The sequence below is a fragment of the Erithacus rubecula genome (genome assembly GCF_903797595.1).
Source record: "Erithacus rubecula genome assembly, chromosome: 8".
Lineage (NCBI taxonomy): Eukaryota > Metazoa > Chordata > Aves > Passeriformes > Muscicapidae > Erithacus > Erithacus rubecula.
In genome coordinates, this window is record NC_136659.1 from 32540791 (window position 1) to 32566288 (window position 25498).

The 25498-nt window shown below is 35.4% G+C and overlaps 1 protein-coding gene across 1 annotated transcript in view; it reads right to left on the minus strand.

Moving 5' to 3' along the window:
* Nucleotides 1-25498, minus strand: part of LRP1B (LDL receptor related protein 1B) — a 608586-nt gene that overhangs the window by 167633 nt on the left and 415455 nt on the right. Inside the window, exons 19-27 of the mRNA XM_079310839.1 lie at nt 24706-24786; nt 23300-23467; nt 21389-21571; nt 15095-15295; nt 13408-13653; nt 7282-7479; nt 6345-6549; nt 3883-4047; nt 3140-3384 (exon numbers count right to left, since the gene is read on the minus strand). Coding sequence (XP_079166965.1) covers nt 3140-3384; nt 3883-4047; nt 6345-6549; nt 7282-7479; nt 13408-13653; nt 15095-15295; nt 21389-21571; nt 23300-23467; nt 24706-24786 — 1692 coding nt within the window. The remainder of the gene's footprint in view (nt 1-3139; nt 3385-3882; nt 4048-6344; nt 6550-7281; nt 7480-13407; nt 13654-15094; nt 15296-21388; nt 21572-23299; nt 23468-24705; nt 24787-25498) is intronic.

Consider the following 25498-nt stretch of genomic DNA (forward strand, 5'->3'; position numbering starts at 1 on the left):
CTGTCAACATTTCCAATAAAATTGCTTTTCCTAAGGCCAAAGTACTCAGTCCAGTTAAATCTTTATACTTCCTGATCATATCTGATTATTTTAGCACTGATCTTTGAAATGTTCAGGTCAGGACTGATCAGATGTGTAGATTCCAAAGTAAATATTTATTTCCTCTAATCACTCTGTTTCAGCTTTCAATCATTAATTTCAAAAATTAGTCAGTATAAAAATTTACATATTCACTATGACACTAAATAAACAGAAATACTCTTAGATCTTGGCACAATTCTTGATAAAGCTCAGAAAAAAACCATGTAAATAAATAAATAGATAAATTATATAATATAACTAAAATAGTAATACATATTTGGGTACATATATCTTATATTATTTATAATACATATAACTAACTTTCTGCTAGTTTTGAAGTAAAAGAACATATACAAGGTTGAGATAAGATCTCAGAGTAATAATTTTTTTAGTTCTCCTCATCTTAAGCAACATTTCTGTAAGAGTTTATTATTTTAAACAGCTGGCAATCTGGGCCTCAATAGAATATTGTAACAAAACAGTGCTATGAAGTTAATATTCTTCATTTTTTAATTACAAAAGAGCCCAGTGGCACCAATATACTCTATTTATTATTGTACTGTTTGTCCTGATTTCTAAATAAAAATTTAATCTGCAGAAAGACAAATTATGTCATAGTCAAGTTTGGGTTTTAATTTTAATTCAAATTAATACCCTGAAGAAATGCAAAAAAACCCAAACAAACAAAAAAACAACCAAAAAAGGGGTAAGTGTAAGAAATTCACATCTTTGTGTTTTCAAGCTGTGCTCCTTCCAATGCTCTGTATTTACCCCTCCTGTCACTATCCTCAGTAGTGCACTGCCACAACTTCCCATGGCTGAAACAGATCTTGTTCTTTGCAGCAAGTGGGCTTTTAAAATACAATAATAGTTGAAAAAAAAAAATAACTATTTCTAGAAACCCAGTGTTTGCCATCTTGACATCATTCCTGGCACACAGCTTTGATTCTGGGAAGATAAGGGGGCCTCAAACTCACATTCCTGAGAATATTCTGCATTAGGGAAGGAACCTTCCACAATCCCCTGTGGTTTGCTGACAGCTGAGCTTCTCATTCATACAAATATCTCACTTTAACTTCATTACCTTAAATTAGCATCTGTCCTAGACTGACTCAAATAATGTGGCTTGAGGCTACAGAGTTCATTTAGCTCTGTTCTACTTCATTTTGATAAAAATAATTTCCTTGATATATATTAAAAGCTAATAAACTTTCACCCAGGTAGATAACCCAGACGGATATGGAAATACAAAATGTTCATCCTGCAGTGCTCCAGTCATAGTGACAATTTGTAATGTAAATCTATTCTTAATTTTATTTTAGAATTTTAACCTGCACACTGTCTTGTTCTACAAATTCCAAGGAAAAATAAACAAGTAATCAGGCATTATCATAATTTCTTTAGCTAAAATAAAAAGGTACTGCAGATTTGGAGAAAGAAATTGCTTCTGCTGGAAGACAATAATTTAGGGGAAACCCAGAAGGCCAATCATAAATCAGAATCTGGCGCTTTCTGCATCATGAAATAAAAGCTGCAATTACACAACTTGATCCTTGAACTTCTTGATTTTGGCAAAAAACAGCTGAAGACTTTTCTACAGTTTTTATTTGCCTGGAGGCTGAGGTATCTGTGCCTGTGGAATACTGCTATGTCTCCCTAGGCTACAGAATCCCTCTGAAGATGCTGCCTGGCTCCAGTCCAAACAGAAAGGAGTTGTTCTTTTTCTGACAGCAAGAAAAGGCAAACAGCAACTGTACTGCTACTCTAGAAACATCAAATATGGAGCATGAATCTCCATGTTCAGGAGGGGACCAATTAAAAGAAAATTGTCACCCTCCCCCCAAAACAAAAACAGAAAAACAAAAACTGCTACAAAACAAATAAACAATAAAAAAACCTATTTGAAAGGTGTGTGCAGAGATGTATATTTATTTCACCCTTATTTTAACTGCCTGAGCACATATATTATCATAAGCAGAAGTCAAACAGCTTTTAAGCTGATCCAAAATATAAATTCTGAAGAAGAGAAATAAGTGGCTTATTTCAGAACATGATGAAGTCCAAGAGACTTGACCTCCACTGAAAACCAGTAGCATTTATCTTCAATATATATTCATTATTATTTTAAAATAAAAGCATCAGAAAAATGCATGTGAACACTTTATGTCACATATTGAGAGGTCACAGTTGTCACCACATTTGGACACAGTAACCAACAATGAGAGGAATTCTTTGCTTTTCCTTTATTCCAGGTGCTAGTAGAGAACATTCCTCAAATCTTCTGATACCAGTGTGCAGGGAGAATTCTGCTTGCTGGCACTCATCTACATTAGAGCTTTAGCCATAATTTTCTAGTCATAACTCCTGCAGAACTGGGTTCCAATGCATTTACAGAGCCATGCAAAACTGTCAGGATTTGAAGTTTTCAAATCAAGATTGCTCACAACCTACTAGCATGAAAGTCTAAATGCCTCACTGAGCACTACAAACCCTGGATGAGAAGAAAAACACAATATCACTTCTCAGTATTTAAAAAAAAGAACAAGTATTCATGAGATAAATTCTAAAACAATATTGCATTAACATCAACTTCTTGCCAGGAAAGGTAAAATTTATCCAGAGAACATGGAAAATTCTGTAACTAATTGAGCATCCTCCAGTGGCATGGTTTTACTTGCCAATATTTACGTACAAAATAATTGCTGTCTTTTGTTATATCTCACAATAAAAACATATTGTTTTTCTTTTCAGCATTCCTATTTTGCAGGGTACATCCTAAGCTATATCTATATATATATTTATATATGTGCACTCTCATAAAAACTTCTTCCACATGGGTTGTGTGCACCTGACTTCATCTAGTGCTGAATACAACAGTTCAAGGCAAAATCATATTCAGATATTTATATAGAAAAAAGAATATGGATTTCCCTCCTTACAGGAGGAATAATGAATTATTCTGCAAATAATCCAAATATTTATATATAAAAAGAATATTTCCCCACCTCAGCAAAAAGTTATTTCCCCCTCAAGAGTAAATTATTCTATAAATACTCACCTTGTGGCTGACGACTTGGATGATAAATCTGGAGATCAAATGGCTGAGCACTTGTTTTCTGTATTACACTGACATTTTGGCCAGTCCATTTATTGGCTTTGGCGAGGGTATTGGTCCTCCAATCTGTCCAATAAACTTCACTCCCATACAAAGAAACAGCAAAAGGGTGAGAAAGATATTCATGACCCCGGATAATCTCTATCATGCTGGTTCCATCATACAATGCAGAATAAATGGCATCTGATCTGCAAGACAACCCCAAATTTAAGATTATGTAACAATAAAATAAAAATCACACAACCATTATGACATTATAAAAAACTTATCCTATAACCAAAAAATTTCTGCAATCATTAATTTTATAGATGATTAAGTTTATATTGTTAACTCAACTAGACATATTAAATACTTGTTTGTATAATGCTTTAATTTACCTCACTGCTGTGAGAAATACAACAGAAAATTTAGTTTTCTTTCAGATGAACTTACAAAAATAATGAACTAACTTGGGCCTTGCCTTGATGAGTGTCAGGGAGGACACAAGGAAAGGCAGAGGGAGCCAGGAATGTGGGTGATCCCACAGCTGGCAGGGCAATTAAATAAATGTGCATATTGTACACCTGCCTGCCCAGGGCTCTTTATGCCCATGGCTACATTCCACTTGCACTGCAGTTCACATTTCTGCATGGAGCAAGGAGGATTTCCCAGGGCCAATAAGGGTATCCTTATTGTGGCCACTTTACCTGGCATCTGTCCACACTATTCTTTTCTCAAAGTGATCCACAGTGAGGCCGTTGGGCCAGGCTCCAGTGTCCATGTCCTTGTAGATGATCTTCCTCTCTGCTCCACTCATGGAAGCTGACTCAATGCGAGGGAAATTTGCATCCCAGTCTGTCCAAAACAGAATTCTGGTGAGAGGAAAAGGAAAAGAAAGGGGGATGGAAGAAAAGATTAAAGCGTGAAGAAAAATCTGAAATGGTTCATGAGACAACAGTTGAAAAAAAGGTTCAACCACTTGCATACTTTAAATTAAAAGATTAAACATAGATCAGTTTATATATAAATTCCTTAGGCTAACATGGAGTTAATAATTAATTTTTAATGTTAGACCCACCATGAAAATAAAGATCTTTAAAAAAATATAAAATAGGGGTTTAATAGCATTCCCTTTTCCATGTGCATTCATACAGTAGCAGCTTGCCTTGTCTTCTCTCTATGATTAGAAACCCAGCTCATTAAAAGAAATTATAATGAGAGCCTTTGAAAGCAGTCCATGGATAAGAAGGATGGGGAAGGAAGAAAAGGTGATTTGAAGGTAGCAGCAGGAATCAAGGAGCAGGTTAAACAAGAGATTTTCAGCTACTCTTAAGAATGTTCTAATGAAGACCTCTGGACTTTAGTATGTCACTAATGAATTTTATACAGATTACCCTTGCTAAGAAAACTTCAAAGACAGGTCTTATTGTAGCCTCAGTTTTGTACCATCTCCAGTCTTTTTCTAATAAGAAGAACTTTCATTGTTATAACCAAAGAAGTGTCTTGTTAAGTAACAGAAGCAGCATCAACATGAAGACAGAAATAAATTCTAGCTGCTCTTAGATTACTGAATTTTCAACAACACAAAGACTTGTCAAAAGAAAATTATACTTTTGATAGGAAAACTTATGGGTAGTTGTAAAGAGTTAATTGCAAAGAGCCAGATAAAACTTCTGACAAGTTTTTTTATTTCCCACTAAAAGACCTCGAACCTCAGCAGCCAGGAAGGTTCACAGGATGAGCCCACTCGTGCTGTCTCAGCACTGAATTTCTGTTTCAGACTGGGCCAGGGATGTGTTCATCTACAGATGTTTATTTTACACACATCTGTGCAGCTCTGTCTCCACTGGGATACAGGATTTGTGCACTCCTAACATGATCCTTTTCCCTGAATCACCAGTGTTTATTCTTATACATCTGTGAAAGGATTGAGGAGCTATTCCTGTCTATGTTTAAAGATTTTTTTCTTTCCTGACTTCTAACATAAGGTAGCATCAATTGCTTCTAGCTCTTCAAAAGGCAGATTAAGCCTTCAGTTTCAAGAAGAGTTGTGATTTTTTTTCCTCCCAACCATTTAATTTGAACAACTTCTCTGCCAATTTTTTCTGCCAACAGGATACCTCTTTTTAAAGATCTTTATAGATAAGCGATGCACTCTAAATAAGCTTTCTAAATCTCAGCTGAGAGGGAAAAAGCCTTAATCATTAAAGCACCTACATCCTAATTCACAATTTAGGTCCCAGAATTTGGGACCTTTATCCATCTTTATTTTTATATTTACAGCTTTGCTTCTGAGGGAAGTATTCAGTGAAGACACATGATAGACCATAGCAAAATCCTAAACAAAATTAAATATTATTCATTTGAAAACAGGCCAGTTGTGTTATTTTGGCCACATATAATTTGTGGTTGGTGGCTTGTTGCTTTTGTTGTGTTTTTCTGAATGCTTTTGTTTGTTTGGAGTTTTTCCTGTCTCTGAAAGAGCAATAATTTGGGGAAGGGGATGGACCTATGGAATATACACAATACTCTGGTTTATAGCATATCCCTAATGGATAGGTAGAAAAAAAACTGACAGGAGTTGGCAAGCATTATCTCCACTTCAGAGATGAAAACCAAACAGAAAATGTGGCATTTACCTCACTCAGCCATTAGGCTTCCAGTAACATTTAAGCTGTATTTTTATAGTCCTACGAAAAACCCACAAAAACCCAAAACAAATGAGAAAAACAAACCAAGAAGAAAACCAACAAAAACACAAACAAATAAACAAAAAACCCAAACAAAAACCACACAAAATACCCGCCAAAAATAGGTCTCAGAGAGGAATCACCTAAATCTGTCCATTAACCACAGAAATGTTAGACCAAACAGTACAGTTATCATCCACACTGAAAAAAAACAAACCAAAACAAAAAACATGGCAAAGTAACTAATTTGCCAACAAAAAGTTTCCTATATCACCTGATTTACCATTTTCTAATCCTCTTCACTTAGAAAAAGCACATTAATAATGGATTCTTTACCATTCAAAATATACTTTTAAGAACTATCAAAGATAGAAACTATAACTCACAGCAAAAACAGAAATTAAACAAATATTGCATTTAAACATCTTTAAAATGGTTTGCAACAAGAAAAAAATAATGGTTTAATAATTTATAATTACCCATATCTGGGATCCAAAGCAATAGCCCTTGGATGCTCCATGGCTCCTGCTATCAACGTTGTCCTCAAAGTGCCATCAAGTTTTGCTACTTCAATTTGGTCCAAATTGCTGTCTATCCAGTAAATGTTTCCTGCTATCCAATCTACAGTCAGACCTTCAGGAGTGGCCAGGCCATGTTGCACCACAACCTCAATGGCACTAACACCTTAAAGAAAAGGAAAAATAATAAGAAAAAAACCAACCACCAATAACAACAACAACAACAAAACACACACACACAAAAAAAAAAAAAAAAAAAAAAAAAAAAAAGAGAGGAAAAAGTCTTAAAGAGCTAATATAGAGACTGGTAGAGTGAACATGGACATACAAGCTTATCAGATGTTCTTGGAGTGAATTCTGGATTATTTGGGGTTTGCCTTTTAGATGAAAGCACTGGAACATACACTTCAACGAAGACAATTTTGTAGAAACTCTTTTGTGTATATTATGAGATTATAGTGAGTTATAAATCATCATTATGGCACCAGAATAAAGAAAAAGTCTGTCTGGATGCTATAAAGTTTTGATCCAGAATCTTTGAATTAGTGAGAGGAGATAATTCATAAGACATCTGATACATTATTATATATTTTTAATAAGGTGAAGATAAGCAAACAAAAAAAAAAAACCCAACTCCTCAATATTGCACTCATTGGACCAGGAGGAAATACCAGTTCTGTGTATTTGCCATTTTCTTCCCTCTAGAGCATACTGCAAAAGGAAACTTTGATAACAAAAGTCTTTTTCTGCCTGGAAATCAAGCACAACCTTGATACATCCCTTTCCAAAGGCAGAATGCCATCATAAATTCTGTTTCTATGAATGGCAGCTCAGTTATGACTGCTCAGCTCTAACACCCTGTAACTCACTGTTAAGAAAATAAAAACTCAATCCATACCTCCAGTATCAGAGAGCTTGCCCCTGTAAATTTTGTCCTCCACCACATCTGTCCAGTAGAGTAAACTCTGACTGAAATGAAAATCCAGGGCTATTGTATTTCTTAAGCCAGGAACTAAGAGGCTGTAGTCACGCTTGTGAAGATCAATTTTTCTGATTTCATGTCGAATAGAAAAAATTATGAAAGCCTCGAATGGATCTGGAAGGTGAAGATTAAACATTTCAAAGGAATAATAAAAAAGATATTGCTACAAATTGATATAAATGACAAGTGGAAGGTGAACAACAGAATACTTTATCAGGAGAAACACATGATTAAAACAATTCATCTTTTGATAAGGAGTCTTTCAATTACTTTTTCAGTCCAACAGACTTCTTAATTCTCCCTTCTAGCATTATCTTTGATCCCAACTAGAGATATTAGACATTAAATTGGGGAATATCAGACTCAACTGTTGAACTGTATTTTGTAGTTCTAGCACAATGAGCTCATAACAAGAGTTCTAAAAAGTCAAATTATCAAATTTAATATCTGCTTCTCCAAAGGTTAACAAAAATGAATCCATTAAAATATTCATTGTTTCAAAGGCCAATCAGCTGGAACAATTTATTAATACATAAAATACCTTTGGACTATACAGCATACCGCATACCCTGTGTTTTCAACTGAAGTGCATAAAAAAATCCTTATGCCCAACTAACAAGCAAGAAAATGAACATTTGATGTGCTTACTAATACATGCCATCACAAATCTAGCTACCAATAACTTTCTCCTTCTATTGTTAATGAATTAATGCTACATGATTTGTGCCAGTGAGTTCACATCAAAGTGTGCAAAAAATATCTGTAAATACAATCAGCATTGCTCAGCCCTGCTATGAAATTGGGTTTTTTTTGTTATAGCTCTTACATAGATTAGGAAAGGTTTTCCAAGCAAGTAGCTGTATTAATAAAACAAACAAGGAGGACAAAAAATTGGATTCTATAAACTGTTGAATCAACTCAGTATATCCACGTTGATATTTTTTTCACAGCAATCCCTTTCTGTGGGAAAGTAGTTGTTCCTCCCAAACCACTCTTGAGTTCCTTCTCCCAGAGGGAAACAGATTATATTGGGAGCTTTGCCTTCCATACAATTACATTTATTTATGTAAATGATTATTGGCAGTTTATGGCAATGGGCAACACTCCTGCTGCTCAAGGCTCCTGAGAGTCTCTGAAAATATCAAATTTATCTCTTGCTCATTCACTTGAACACTTCACTGTTCAGCTCCTCCTGCAGCTCCTCTTCTCCTGATACCCACTGCACACAGACTAAATTATCTGTGATGTTTTAAGCTAATCAGGCACCTCAGCAGAGCTGTGTTTCTGCTCTTGAAGCACTTGTTCACAATCTGGCCTGAACTTTCCAAATGACCCTGCTATTTGTTAAAGCAATGAATGACTTTCTGCAAAGCAAATTTTTCAAAGCTCTGAAGTGGTCAAATAATTAAATAAAGTGCAGAACAGGATCACTGACATTAGTAGCTGTTTCACAAGCACCATTTATCTGAACTTGAGACACACTTTAATGGCACGTCCCAAATTCTGATAAATTGGCAGCTATTATGCAGGAGGCTTCTATGGGGATTTTTGGCAATTCCAGTGCATAGGAACATAAGTCATAATCCTCACCAGTAGCTTATTTTGTATTTCTCAGTAATTAACAACACAATGACAGCAAAAGAAACTATAAACGTGTGCTATGTTGGATTGTTTTTTTCATTCAAAGTAGAGGAAGTAGAGTTTAAGATAAATAACCTACAGTTAAAATTATCTTTATGAAAAGGATTAAAGTTCAATGGGATCTTGACAGGATTCATAATCTAAATAAACACAACAAAACTCTAAACCTGGCTGACAACAACCTGCAACTCTGTACCCTCCTCTGAACACAGCTTTTGAAGCAGAGCTTGAATCAATAAAGAAATAAAAGAGGGAATGAGCAGATGTTCCAAGAGGTCTAGAAATCATGGCATGCAAGGGAAGAGCAAACAATCTGGAATTGCTTAGTCTAAAAAAATGGAATAAGAAGATGAGTGGAAGCACATTAAATTCCCTTAAGACATAAAAGGCTTATGAATTGAAAACGGGAAAAATCCTGTTTTCTGTATAAATAACAAGTAGGGCAGGGATTAAAGGCATAAACTGGACCAGGAAGACTCAGAAAGACCAGAAAAACAAAAAATCTTCAGGAGAGTGAGTCAACAAAATATTTCCCCCCTGGGAAACTTGGATTTTAGCACTGAAGGTGTCCTGAAGGTCTTGGAAAGCAGATAAACAGCAGCAGTATTAGCCAGGCTTTGATCTTCCTTCCAACCTGGTCATTCAATGGCTCTATGAAATCAGCTACATTACAGTGAACTGGAATTTTCAGGCTCAATCAAATAATTTAAAAAAACCCAAAAAAACCAAACAAACAAACAAAAAAAAAAACCCAAAAAAACCAACTTCCATCATTCAATAAACCAAAATTTGATGTTACTTTCCAAATTAATCTTTGAGAAATTGAGACCAAATACTTTTTATTCTGCAAATTGACTAAAAGCAATTCTATACAGTCTCAAATCAATATAATGGTTACTGCCTACATTCTTTAAAACTTTCAGGAAAATTAACTGTTATCAATTTGTTTAGAAAAACCATACATTTCTGCACTTCATGATTTCATAAATGCCTCAATTTTTTACTACAAAGATTAGGATTTAAAATGCATGATACAAAAAAGGCATAAATTACATGAAAAGCTGTTAAAAAAATCTGCTAGAAGAAAACCACCTAAACAATGGCATCAAAAAAGAATCCATAAAAAATAATGCCTCACATTTTTCAGTGGGTTAAATTTAAAATTCTTTCTTAGGAAAAATTCTTACTGAACCTAATTGTTTGATTGAAGTTTACTGTAAAAACAGCAGCACAGCAAGCAATCTACACTATGCTTTTATGAAAATTACCTCAAAGAAAAACAATAACCTCATAAAGATTCTGAAACAAAACCTTCATTAAAAGTTTGACACAGCTTAGAGAGGATTGGACTATTTTGGACTATTCGCCTCTCCATTTTAGTATTGAAAGTTACCTGGAAATAACAGGATTGAGTTTCAAACCAGCTAAATCAAACAGATACATCATCCTCTTTATTTTTTTTTCTACAAGGATATATCTATGTCTATCTATCTATCTATCTATCTATCTATCTATCTATCTATCTATCTATCTATCTATCTATCTATCCATCTATCTATCTGTCTTAAATGATATAACAGTTTCCAGGCTGAGAGTCAATTTTAAACTGTTTCTGAGCTCATCTAACGTTTATTATACCAAAGTCTGAAAGGTTGAATGTAAACATGAAATTTAAATGTCTTTGAAGAATAGTAACTTTTTTTTTTTTCCCCTGAATGCTTATTATCATTTAAAAGAGCAAGTGCAATATACCAACACAACTTATTTTGAAACGTGTTCCAAGAGAAACCAGGAACACAAATATGAAAACCTATAATTTGTATTGACTTTCTATCTGAATAATGGAGCTCTGTAACACACTCTTAGCTCAATCAATACAAATTTAAATCTGAAGGAAACATTTAATGTTTGGGAAGTCAGTAATTTAACAATGCCAGAGCAGCAACAAGCAAAAGAGATGGAAACAAGAGACGTGGAAAGTGAAGAAACTCTGGAGGAGAAAAGAGACAACACTTAAAACCCTCAAGAAATGAAGACAACATAAGTAGAAATGAGATATCACAGAGGAAACTAAAAAAAAGACTTTGAAAAAGAAACTAGAAAGAACTGCTCAATTCAAGCATTTTAGTTCTATTTACCTAATATACTGTAACTCTTTATATCTCTCTGGCAATTCATTAGATTCCTCTGACAAACACACTTTTTGATAGGGAAATGCAATCAGGGAAAAAAGTTACAATCACATAATAGGTGCATTTTCAGCACCCATATTCCCATTCTAATGGGTTCACAAATAATTTTTTTTTAGCATTATCTGAAAATTTATTGCATACTAACTTTACAAGTTATTTCTATATACTTGTGAAATGTTTCTTATGCATAGGAAAATGCTATTTTAGATAGAAAGAAAAAAAGGCTAAAGGGGAACATTCTCATTTTCTTCAGAGTAATTTATTTTTTCTTCTGGAAAACAGATTATAAATAACTGTTCTAATAGAATACACACCTACTCCTGGTTCAAGGCATCTTAAATCATTATGGCTGTTCTAAGAATTACTCCATAACTACTGAAATTATTGAAATAGTAGTTTGGCATTTGGGGGACAGCTTATCTTCATAAGGTCACTTTGAACTTTATTTGTGATAGTATTATATAAAAGCTTTTTCTTCATTCCAAGTTCATTCAAGATCTCATGCCCAGAGACTTAAATGATGGCGACATTTTGAGTCTCACAGATTCACAAAAGAAAAACCAAAATTGTTCTCACTTTCCTAGAATGCCCTTCACACAGTCAACAACTGAAGTCTCAGAGGATCTGTCCTCCAGAGAACTTCTCATGTCTTTTGGATTAAATAAACTGAAAAGGGCCAAGATGATTTGTGCCTCTAAAAGCACTTGACATATTTAATATGGAAAAAATTTGTCACAGCTTTGATGGCATTAAGGTAGTATCATTACAGTTTGTAAAGAAAGGTATCATTTTTCTTAATATCAGCTGCCACCACAGGTCTCAGATCATATATTTAGTATTACATTCTTTGAAAAAAATCTGGACAAATCAATTTGTGACTTCAGATTCTCACCAACACCAGCAAACATTAAGCAGAAATATCTCATGGGCTTGAGACACCTGAGAAACTGTTGTCTCACTTTTCTTATTTTATAGCACAAGTGAGTATACTCCACATTTTTTCCCCATTTAGTTTCCAAATATTGGACATTTCTACCTGATTTAGTCTGAAGTTTGTTTCAAGCTTTCCTCATATGAGTTACTAACACTGTCTTAAATTCTTTTTAATCCTTTCATTTCTCTAACCCAGGAAGAATGCACATTTTTTCAGTTATTGGAACTGTCCATAATATAGCAAATCAGATTGATCAATTGATTGATTGAGAACCAGACCAAAGCACTGACATAAAACAACTTTAACAGCAATCATTGCAGAGTAAGAATAAATAAAGAATATCCTAACCATATTTACTGAATTGTGAAATACCCATACAAGCAAAAGACAAAAGAAAAATAGTATCATATCATTCTATTCTCTATGAAAGAATAGAGATATTCTAGAATAAAATTTTCAAAGAATCCTGAATCAAAGAAAACTGAATTATGAAAATCTAGAAAGCAAACTCAATATTATTTTTAAGTCCCTACCAGGGAGGTAAAGGTGTGATAACAGTTTATATTGCACATGCATGTTTCTGTTTTACACAAATACTGCACCTGAACAACACACTCCCAGCACAGTTCCAAAAGATGCTTTAGTACTTGTTAATAGAGGACAATGAGGGGAATACATTCCCTCTCCTGCCTTGACTCATGTTGGTTTTCACCTTGATTAGTGAGCTGAGCAGGCTCTTACTGTTGTCAAAAAACAAGAGCCAGAATGCCTTAGGTGAAAAAACAGCTTAAATATTTAATTCTAAAAGGCAGCATATAATTGTACACTCAAAATAAATCTTCTGAACCCTCAACTAATACTGATCAATATCATGATTGATCCATTTCTTAAAAATACATAGTAAAATCCCCATATAGAATGCAAAATTGTGTATATACATTTATGTTCATGGATATTAACCATACATTAAAAAAATGTATAAAACTTCAAACAGTTTCAGAATTATACCTATAGAGAATTTATAGAATTACAACATTCCTAGAAACATCTGGTATTAGCATTCTTAGGTTACCAGCAGCCTAATATTACAATACCCCTTTGTACATCAAGAATAGGGACAGCTTTAATGAGTCCTTAGATTGCAATCAACCCCACATTTGGACAATCCCAGAATGTATTTCTTACAGAGAAAAAAAAAAATTAAATAAGCTCTCAGTAAATGGCCATCAGTTATTTACATCCTGAATATGGAACATGCACCACAATTCAGCTTACCAGTACTGACACAACTCTCTCCATCCTTACTGAGCTTCCAGCCTTCATAACATGAGCACTTGACAGTATTTTTATGCTGTTCACAAACTTGGCTACACTTCAAGTGCTTGGTGCAATAATCCATAATCTCACAAGTTTTGTTGTCTGCAGTAAGATTGAATCCTGCAGGGCAGGAGCACACAATTCTTCCTCCAGGAACCACAGAACACTGATGGCTACATCCACCATTGTTAAGTGAACATTCATCTGAAATAACATGGAAAAACAGTAATTAAGGGCTGCAAAAGCTGTCAGTTATGTTGCATATGGTAAAGTCAGCTAAAACACCTACAAAGGCCTCCAAGATGGGCAAACAAAATTTTATATTTATAAAACAGATTTCTATACTTGTTTTAAGAATTATCTGGTGTGCAACCATTCTTCTGGTAGCTTTACTGCAGCCCTTCAAGATTTTAGCATAGCTCCATGTCCAAGTGGTGATCCTCAGGAGCTGGTGCTGGGATTGACACTGTTTAACACCATTATCAGTGACATGGACAGTGGGATTGAGGGCACCCTCAGCAGTTTCTGATGAGACAGAGTCGTGTGAGTGAAAGGAAAAGATGCCATCCAGAGGGTCCTTGCCAGGGTTGAAAGGTGGGGCTTGTGCAAACAACCTGAAGTTCAGCAAGGCCAAATACCAGGAGCTGCACTGAGTCAGGGCAGTCACAAATACAGGGGAAATAATGGATTGGGAGCAGCCCTGAGGAGGAGGAAGTGGAGGTGTTAGTGGATAAAAAGCACAACATGACCTGGAAATGTGAGCTTGCTGCCCAGAAAGCCAAATGTGCCCTGGGTTGCATCAAATAAACTTCTATCTCAAAGAAAGGAGATTCTTCCCTTCTCTTCTGGTGAGACCCCATCAGCTCTGGGGCCCCCAGCATGAGGAGGATGGGGACATTTGAAGCCAGTGAAGGAAAAGCCACAAAAATGCTCTGAGGGCTGGAGCAGTTCTGCTCTGTAAAGTGGCTGAGAGTTGGGAGGGTTCAGCCTGGAGAGGAGAAGGCTCCAGGGGGAACTCAGAGTCCTTTCCAGGGCCTAAAGGGGCTCCAGGAGAGCTGGAGAGGGACTGGAGGGATGGAGGAACAGGACAAGGAGGAATGGCTTCAAACTGACAGAGGACAGAGTAGATTTGACATTGGGAAGAAAGTTTTGACTTTGAGGGTGGTGAGGCCCTGGCACAAAGTGCCCAGAGAAGCTCTGGCTGCCCCATCCCTGGAAGTGTCCCAGGCCAGGCTGGAATGGGCTTGGAGCAACCTAATCTAACAGAAATGCTCCTGCCTAAGCAGGAGGAGCTGATCTTTAAGGTGCCTTCCAAGCCAAAGCATTCTATGGTATGAACTCAAGATTTTGTGGTTGGAGAGAACTGCAAGTGAGCTCAAGTACTTTTCTATACATCAATTCCCTTTAAATTGTTCACCTCCAGGAAGGTTTGAAAATGAAAGACTTGTCTCCTTTGCCTTCTTTGAAGAAAAAGAAAACTTCAAGCATAAAATCAGTATGACTTTAACTAAACCAAAACCTTCAGATAGGCTCTAGTGCTAAAATTTCAGCACGAGAACCTTTTTTTTTTTTTTTTTTTTTCAGCAGCAGATATCACAACAGACAGTATCATGAGCAATCAGAAAAAGGTGTCTAAAAGAAATACCACAAAGATCGCCTTCATCAGATCCATCAGGACAATCTCTTCTCCCATTGCAGAGCTTCTCAGGCTGTAGGCAGATGGAGGTATCATTAGCACAAGGGTATTTTGGTGGTCCACACAAATAGCCCTCGCAATTATCCTCATCAGACTGATCCTCACAATCAATATCGCCATCACACAGCCACGCTTTGCTAATGCATCTCCCTTGGGGAAAAGAGACAATAAACACAGCAAATCAGACTGGAAGCAAACTTCAGGAGGAAAAAGAAAAAAAAACCTTCAAAACAATATACAATTTGTTTTCTCTCTTTTGTTTTGAATTATTTTTTTCTGTTAGTACTTCTTTCTGTTTTGATGAGCAGAAAGAAACCAACTTGTACTTATACTCTTAAGTATTGTCCACAGCACTTTTGACAACCTAATTTTGAAACAACACCCATCTGAATTATTTGTGTGCTGAACAAACTGTATACAGGCAGGACACAACCCCAAAATCTTTTAAATACATCAAATGATACGAAAATTTTCTAATTATTTTTAATTTCTGCTTGCCTTCATCCCTCTTCTTTTATATTCTACTGCAAGAGCCTTCCATGGGTGCAATGTTTCAATATCTGACTTTTAATTAGCATGGGTTTGCAAAGTAAAAATCTTACTAGGAAGTAGACACATCCCCAGTGATGTCAGATAAATGATGAGCTTTTTAGGCAAAATAACTACAGCAGAAGAAATTTCTTAAATTACTTCAGTTTTGTCAAACCAGTGGTCAGAAAACATCTCAAAAGCAGGGAAAGTAATTTGTGATGACCACAAATTTAGAGATGCAAGAAAGCCTCTTGCTTAGAAAAATGGTTTTAATCTTTTAAATCATAAAAGTATTAAATTAGAATCAACATGAGCAGGGATTTTAATGAAAAGAACCAAGATTGTGAATGCTGACACTTACAGGTGTGTGCTCCTGTCCCAGCCCATTTTTCTACTTTCTACCTACAGCCAGGAGGGTTTAGCTGTAAATTTTGATAACACCAAGACTGAAGAGAAATGTCAAGTACTTTATTTTCCAATTAATGGAGAGAGAACAGGTAATAAAGCTGACCCAGAAATTTTTATTTTTTTGCCCATGAATTAATTATGCAGAGCAAATCAATTGGAATGGGAAGGAAGATCCTGGGAATGTTCAGTTCCACTGGCAGCAATTCTGGTGGATGCCCAGGCACTGACTGGCAAAGCTTGAGACTCTTAAGTTCAAATTTGCTCAGCAGGAACTGACAAAACTTTCTGCCCACCCTTCCCAGCTTATACAATATCAGATTTCAATTTTCGTAAAAAGACACATTTGTTGGAGATTGGTTTAATGCATTTTGGGTTGACATCTCCTTCTGATGCAAAAAAATGCTGATGTCCTCATAGAAAGTCAAGGGGATAAAATACAGTGAAACAAGAATACTGGGAAAAATAAAAAAAAAAACCAACATGATTCTGCAGCACTCAGTAGGAAAATTTGAGATTGTTTCCATTTTTGGTGGAGAAAAGCAAGAAGTGGTGCTTCAGGATAATACTGAGCATGGAGATTTAACAACAGAACATCATTTTGCCAGAGTAAAATCAGCTTGAAAACAAACAGGGATGGGTGGTGATTAGAATGAAAAGCTTCCACTCTTTTCTTTAGTGGTCAAAGTCCCAAATATTCCATATACATAAGACAGAACTGCACAGACACTAGAAAACAAAATTGTATGCATGATATGTATGCAGCTTATCATTACATGCAATCACAAGTATTTAAAAAATGTGTCCCTATTCTTTATTATCCTGAATGATCATTGATTTTATATATTACTGCAACACTGCAGTAGAATGCAAGCTAATGGAAAAATACCAACATCAACCAAACCAACCATAACCCAAAGTAAATTGAGGTTGCTTCCAGTAGAGCTCCTAATCTGTTACTTTAATCTTTTATGCATTCAAATGTTTACAGAGAAAATCAGTTTCCCTGCCTTTCTTGTACCTTAGTGAAGATATGTTTTATAATGAAAGATTCATCTTTCATTATGATAGATATGACATGTTCTTAAGTAGAATATACTTTCAAGGAATTAATCTTTGCCAAGATTCTAAAGAGATGGACTTAATGAAATATTATGACTGTCTTGAAATCATTACTTAAAATTCACTGAAGTATTTTTCCTTTATTGCCCCTTAGTGAAACTCACACTTCTGGTTTCCAGGAACCTCTTTAGTAAAATTCCATCATAAATTAATTGCCTCAGTAGCTGTAGCTGCCCTTTTCCATAGATCTTTTGTGTAACACAGTGAAATAGAAGGCCTGAGCAGCAGCTATGTGGGAAAACCTGATCCAAATACTTCTCCAATGTTTTTTATTTCCTGCAATTCTTATCAACAGATTTAACTATTGATACACCCCTTCAGTCTTTGTCAAGATGATGAACCCAGGAGATTTTTTGTGTGATTACATCTTCAACCATAGGAAAACTACTTTGGTGGAGCATTAATTTCACTGTTTCCTCTTACAGCTAATTCTTATTGCCTAAAGGTGTAATGTAACCTTCCTCAGCTATAGAAGGGACTCAGTCTCAATCCCATCAACATCACACAATGTTCCAACCTGACACATTTAACAAAATGTTGTGATGGTCAATCATCTCACTTGTCCTGTAGAACACACATGGGACTTAGATTTAATCACATTGTTTCAAAAATATGGTCATTTCTCAATTTAAAGATTTTAGTAGAAATCAGATGTTTATAAATGACTCCTGGTCTGGACTCTGACAATCCCCACCCAGACAGCACCAGTGCTATTGCTGTTCTGTTCTTCCAGCATCACTGTGATCAGCACACATTGACTTGATTTCTTCTATGTACATTCCTTATTTTCCATTCCAGACCAGTACTACTTCTTTCCTCAAAATCTTTTTTCTCCTCTAATATATTATTACATGTAAGAAAAAAATAAAATAAAATTAAAAAGTATTAAAAATAGTCCATAGAATAGCATAAAAAATGGTAGGACACAATCAATTGCTGCTTGAAAAAAAGAAAAAGAATAGTAAGTATGACAAATAAACATTACAGCTCAGATGTACTCCTTACTAAACTGAAGTATTCATGACTCTTTTGCATTTGCTTTCACAGAAGTACTTTATTATGATCATTAGAGTAATTAGATGACATTTTAAGTGAGATTGCACAGATTCTGCTCTTGGTGTAGCACTACTAACTGAAAAGTAGGGAGATGGAATAAAAATGATAAATTTATGTAGTACATAAAATTGAGCTGAAGTACGTGCCTGTAATAATTTTTGGAGGACAGAATCAGAATTAAAAATAGAAAGTTGCATCTTTTTACAATTTAAAGTAATCTAGTCTAATTTAAAAGAAGTCTAATCTAATTTAAAACCAAAAAATAATTGGCTAGCAGCAGTCCAAGAATAGTCAGTCTCAATAAGGTAATGACTGCTTCTCACATCCTACTGCTGTGCAACATCTAGTATATTTTTCATCACACATAACTGCAAACAAACATGGGATGGTTTTGAAAAAAAAAAAAAAAAAAACATCACAAAAGCAATTCTGAAGTCTGGTAGCTCAAGTGCCCTGCAGCATTTTGGCTGACTTTGGATACAACAGCTCAAGGACTGCCCAGGCTGGACAGTTCCAGCGAGACCAACAAAAATAATAAAGGTGTAGAAACATAAAACAGAAATTGAAGATATCCAAGGAGAGAGAAAAAAAAAAAAAAAAAGTATTTGTTTATTCAACAAATAATGCTTTTAGGGACCCCTATGGCAGGAGTAATTCAATATCCAAAGGAGTCATATGACTTATTAGGAATAAAATGTTCAACTACTAGAGGCAAATGACAAAATGCCATCCATTCAGGATATAGAACAGCCCCCACTGTAGATTGTTAACTGAATATTGGAAAAGGAGCTGGGTACAATGGGTTCTTGAGATCACCATCCCTGACAGCAGAAAAATCCCTTTTGGCTGAATGCTGAAAAATGCTGGTTTTGTAGCTTGGCCCTCATGCCTGTGGCATTGTGACACATCAACCAGAGCCACAAAAGCCACAGTAAGGAAAGACCCTGCAGCTACTATTAACAGACATAAAATGAAAAGAAACGAGCAAAGAATGGGCAGAACCATCTCACTTTTACTCTTCTCACCAGCTGCCATCTCCCTTCCCAAGAAGTGGCAGTTCCAGCTCCCTCCATGCTCCTGCACACACCCATCACATTCTGTACCAGGTGCCACCACCCAGCAATCAGCCTCTGAGGGGACAATCAGCCAGTGCCTCCTCATCAGAACAACTGCCCATCAATGTGCAAGCCAGACAGCATTGTTTCTTTACAACCAAGCACAGAGAAAATCCCATTTCTTATGAAACATTCCAGTAACTATTTCACATAAACCCATTATTATTCCTTTGTCCAAACCACATGAAACAAATGGAAAAGTAGCTAAACAAAAATTTGCCTTTGCTGTTTTCTGCAATATTACTAAATGCCTCCTCAAGAACAGCAGCTGTGCTCGTTCCAGGAGGAAGAAATATTGCAAAAGAGAAAATTATATCTGTCATAACTGGTGGCTCCAGTGGTGTTTCCACACAACAAAGGCATGATTGCATTTTTCCTTCAAACCAAACCCATATATACCCTTGAATTTAGAAAATTTAATGGAAATTTTTGGTTTTGCTCTATTTCTATGTGGCAGCCAGAGAAACTTTCATCCTGTAAACTGAGACAGTTCCCTCCTTCAACATGACTGCAAACATAGGGAAATACATAATGAGAGAATGTAGCTTGGACTGTGGACTTCGAAATGGGGTTCTAGTTCTCTGTTGAAAAGACAACTCATTCAGATAATTATGTTGAATTTAAATCCTTGCTATTTCCTGCTTTTATGGCAGCTGTATTTGGAAAATCTTAGTTTACCACCATAAAGGTTCCATTCTCTGTCTCTAAAATCATCCAGGACAAGTAAGACACCAAAGCCCAGCCTAAAAAGCAAGCTTTTCTGAAAGGAGTAAAGCCCAATAAGTTGTATTCCACACTGCCTCTAATCCCTCTCTCTGCTTTCTCTTAACTGAAGTAGTAATATCTTATCTCATTAGCTTTCCATATGCAGCTAAGCAAAATAAACCTCATCTATTGAGATTTATTCACCTTTCTTTCCTCTAACAGTTCTGCTTTGGCCACTTGGATGGTGTTAGCTTTTCCCCATTTAGGCACTAGGAAATACACTTGTTCCTGGTGCTTCTATCAATCAAGTTTCAGCAAACAGACCACTCTGTTGGAAGTGAATACATTTTTACTTCTAGAAAGTGTTTCATTTAACAGCTACTTATTCTACATATCTTCAGGGAAATAGTAAGAACAAAAAAGGAAATGTTTTATTTAGACACAATTCATATTTCTTTCTCAAGACATCACAATTTTTATAACTTTAAAATCCACGTAAGAGCAAGATAGTTCTGGACAGAGATCACACAACTGCTCTGACTCATTTATCATGCTTAGCTGTAACACAGGCATTAGAATGGGTTCTCCCTTCCTTCAATATTTGTAGTTACCAATATCCTACTTCTTACAGCTTTCATTAAATATTGCTGTGAAAGTTATTTTAGCCCTAATATCCCACAAAGCTTTGAAATAAATCACAAAAAATATTAATACTGTACTGACATATATTAATTTTGTCCTTAGCTGGACTTACCCTTAAAAAAAAGGTTCCACCTAAACATCATTGTTTATTTCACTGCATATCCTCATGCTGTTTTTGCCACATTCTTATCACACCTTTTTAGTGAAGTATACTTAGAAAAAAACATTGATTTTAAATATAATCAAATAATGTATTTTTCTTTCAATACTGCACTTCAGATTTCCAGTGCTGTAGTTGCAATTCTTCAAAGTTTTCAAAGCACTTCACACCATTTAATTCAACTTACTTCTAGGGCCAAAAAGGAGAAATAGAAGAAAAAAACTTTGGAGCTTTGGAGCACTCTTAAATGCTTTATATAAGTATTTGGTGTGATGTACTGTCAGAAAGAGTGGTTTCAACTTGAAATAATCTCAAAACTCATCCATTTCATATTGTAAATCAGAAAATAGGGCATGCAAATCAAAATTATTTTCCTGGTAGCAATTCACCTCATTTGTATTAAGCATTAAAAGCATTAGTTAAAGTGTAGATTTGTGATGAAACAACACAAACTCACACAGGCACACACAGAGCAAGTGAGAGGAAAATGCATCTGCAAGCACCTACCTGTGCTCTTGCAGGAGAACTTTGTTTTGCCATCGCACTCCCTCAGGGTTCCATTGCAGCCTTTCTCATCGCTCCCGTCCTCGCAGTCCTTCTCCCCATCGCAGCGCCACAGCTCGGGAACGCAGCTCCCCTCAGGACTGCACTGGAATTCCCTCCCACTGCACCTTCCAGGAGAGGGAGTTTCTTAGAAAAATAAGAATTACATTGAAGAATTTGCTCGTGTGAGTCTTTTTTTTTTTTTTTTTTTTTTTTCTATGCAAAGTCTACACTGACTTAGAATCCTTTTTCTAACCCAAGCCAAAATCAGAGTCCCGAAGGTACAACACTCAAAATGCCCTATTCCATCCTATAACACACCACCCCAACACAAACTTCAGACAAACTCTTTCTTATCCTCCTCATTTCCTTCACTCCTCCTCCACTACATGCTCAACAGCAATTTTTATTTCCTTTTTGCACATCTGCCAGACAGGAGGGAGTTGGGAGGTATAAGGAGGAACAAGGCTGATGCAGTTTCCTCGGTGCTTTGCAAACCCTGTTTCATCCTCAAGCTGGTTTTCCTCATCCTTCATCATTCTCCTTTTTTACCCAGCAAGGTCCATCTCCTGATAAACAAACCCTGAAAGGTCACCCTGTGCTCTGACAAGGTCCCCTCACATGCCTGGTTTTGCTGTTGCAGCACTGGCAGAGCAGCTGGAGCTGTTCCAGACCCCACAGCAAAGGAACTTCACTGAGCGCAGCCCTGGAATCAGTGCTGACTGCTTCAAACAATCACTACTGGGAGATTTTAATTATTCATCACATACATAATTCTCTAAGCATTTTCTAGCTTATGGCCTTTTCAATTTTATTCTTGTTTTCCTTTTCACTAACTATTACAACTGCATTTCTATCATTTAATAACATACTAATGACAATAACATGAACTTTAAAGTAATGGCATACTTATACTTTCCTGCTTGTACCAAAAAGCATTATTTGAATCCATTCTTATAGCACTGTTTATAAAGATACATTTTATTTTATTTAACATTCTTTTGTTGTTTTTCTTTCTTACATCATCTACATTCTTGTACTCTGTCATAAAAGGTTAGAGCAAGGCTTTAACTTTCAAAATGGAAATGAACAGGGGCAAAAGTAAGCTATTCAGTTCCAGAATAAACATTTTGATAGAAATAGACAGAAATTATTTTTAGGAATATATAAAATTAAGGATTTCACTCATGCTGGAATTCTCATAGTTCATGTTTTTGTATGAGGTATCAAAACTAGATTTAGAATATGTTAGTTATGAAAAGGAACCAATAACATTGTGTACAATTACTTCCCTGTAGAAAAAAAACTTTAGGAGACAAATATGAAAGATATTCCCTCATTCTGATCTGGTTATTTTTCATCCTTTGCCATAAGCATCCTTCCCTTCTCTCCCCACTCAAATAAATACAATGTATAACATTTAAATAGGGCTGTAGTTTGTTAAAATGCTTTATGTAAAAAACCTCACAAACTCAAAGACTTGTATTACACAAAAATGAGAGTAATACTCTTCCAAAGCATGAAAAAAATTCAGAAAATATCAATAATAATTTAAAGAATGCTTCTTACTGTCTCTTCACCTAGACAGCACACATCTCTGCAATAAGACAAACACCACATCTAGCATAATTCACTGAAGTAAAACTATAAAACTTATCTCAATGTAATACCCATTCTGTTTTCAAATGCATTCCTCTTCATGATACACTTCTGTGTTATCACATTGCACTTGATGTATTTCCCATTCCAGCCTCTACCAAGGTTAAAAGCATCTTCTCTTTCTCCATTGGCTGAAGGTCAGGTATTTATAACAAATTATTCTCTGTGTTCGTCAGTATTAAAAACTTAGAAGAAAAAAAAAAAAAAAAATCTAACCTTCCCTGCTGCAGTTTGTTTTGGTTTCATCACTGAAATCTCCACAGTCATTGTCACCATCACATGCCCAGTGAGCTGGGATACATCTGCCATTCTGACACCTGAACTGATCAGCAGAGCACGAGTGAACACAGCCCAGCTCATCACTGCCATCACCACAGTCATCATCTGCAAACAGCAATATTACAAAACATTTCAAAATATAAAATATCTGAATGAAGTATCTAAGGGTAGAAAATCATTTTGGAAAAGGCAAGAGGAGAAAGAAAAATCCAGTAAATAAAGTAGTATGCTTTCTGCCCATAGGCATAAAATGATTTCCTAAATCTTATTTACCAACAGCACTCAACCCTGTCATTTTGGATAGTCCAACCCCTTACTCAGTTATTCAATCAGAGACACCAGCAAGCATGAGAAGCTTGTAGCTTTTCTTAATTTCTTTAGCCCTGTGTAACTACACAGGCTTTCAAACACAACTGGTTTACTAACCTAAAATAGTTAATCACAGACACAAACAGCTTCCCACAAACCAAAATGAAAACCTGGTGAATTTGTTTTCAATAGTATTAAACTTTGTTTCCATGTGTTTACAAAAGTATAAAGTGGAGAAAGCACATAAAAAATCGTGGACTGCAGTTTCTCATTACTCTAATGTTGTAGTCATTACAACAGTCTTAAGGCAATTCCTGTAATTTGATCGTGGTCATCAAGGGAGGAAGGAGATAAATATGTTAGGTACACTCTAAAGGGTCTCCATGCACAGAAATTCATCAGCACACTGTGATAATTTTGGGAATTTGTCCATTTACACCTAAAAATACCTGTCAGACAAATAAAATTATAGAAACACCAAATGCTTTGGACCAACCCAATGTTATTAGGACTGGAGCAGCATCATTCCCACACCACAAGCTCTGAGAGGAGATTAATTTTAACATTCAAACATGCATTTGAAATATGAAAGTATAATACAAATATATATAGTTCTTCCAGCCAAAAGAACTAAATACATTTTAAAATCTTGCTTGCCTTCATTCTTCAGGGATGGTGTTTATTTAACTGAACTTGTCCACAGAAAATGAAATAACAGATATATTGGTCACTGAAACCATGTTGTTTTCTAAGAACAAAAAATACTTTCATAACCAATAGTTTTGCTTTGCTCATTCTACATAATATGGTATTTGTGCCTATTACAAAATCTCATGCCTCATTCCTTATCTAAACCTTCAGTGTGGCTAACTTCTAGGTCAGGTCTGTAATTTAAAAATACTTTATTTATTCTCTGACTTCTTACAAGCTAAACTGACAGTATGAGTCTCAAAAAAAAAAAAAAAAGATCCTCAAAGCAATATTTATGTGATATCCCTCATATACATTTCAGGTATGGAGGACTTGATACTTGCCTGAATCACAGAGCCATTTGCTACTAATGCATCTTCCATTTCTGCAGATAAACTGAGTTAGTGGCTCACATGTTGGAAATTCTGTGAATGAGTTCAAAAAGAAATATAAACTATTTAACATAACATCCTCTTCAGTAATGTTCTGCCATCTTCCTATATGCATAAATTACAGAATTACAAATCTGAGACAATATCATTCACAGAAAATCATCACACATGTTAGTTTCTATAAATGTAGAATAGGTAACTTAAATATGGTCTGAACTTTTTCAGACTTTTTCTTCTAAAGCCAATGACATAGGTAGATGTGAGCATTTATTATTAACCTGCTAAACACTCTGGAAAATACTGAAGAGTTTTTCTAAATTTTTAAAACATGCCATATAAATATAAAGACTTTCTTAGGATGAGAACTGAAATCACTATTTTTACTGAAACTCACAAAGTTTTGGCTTAAAAATAATCACCCTCTCATGAAACACTAAACCAAACCAGCTGCATCTAATAGTAAATGAAAATATATAAATTTTTATTTCAAAATTAAATAGAGAACACCAAGAACTTAATTGAACAGAGGTGATTATCCTGTTTCAAAATAGAAAAGTGTGGAAAGAAAACCTACCATTGATTACAACACTTTCTTAGTTACTTTAGAAAGTTCTTTCATTTGTTTGTTTGGTTTTAGTTTTTGTTTGTTTGTTTGTTTTGGATTTGTTGGTTTAGGGGTTTTGTTGTTTTGGGTCTTTTGTTTATTTGTCTGGGTTTTTTGTTAAGCAAAAACATTACAATGACA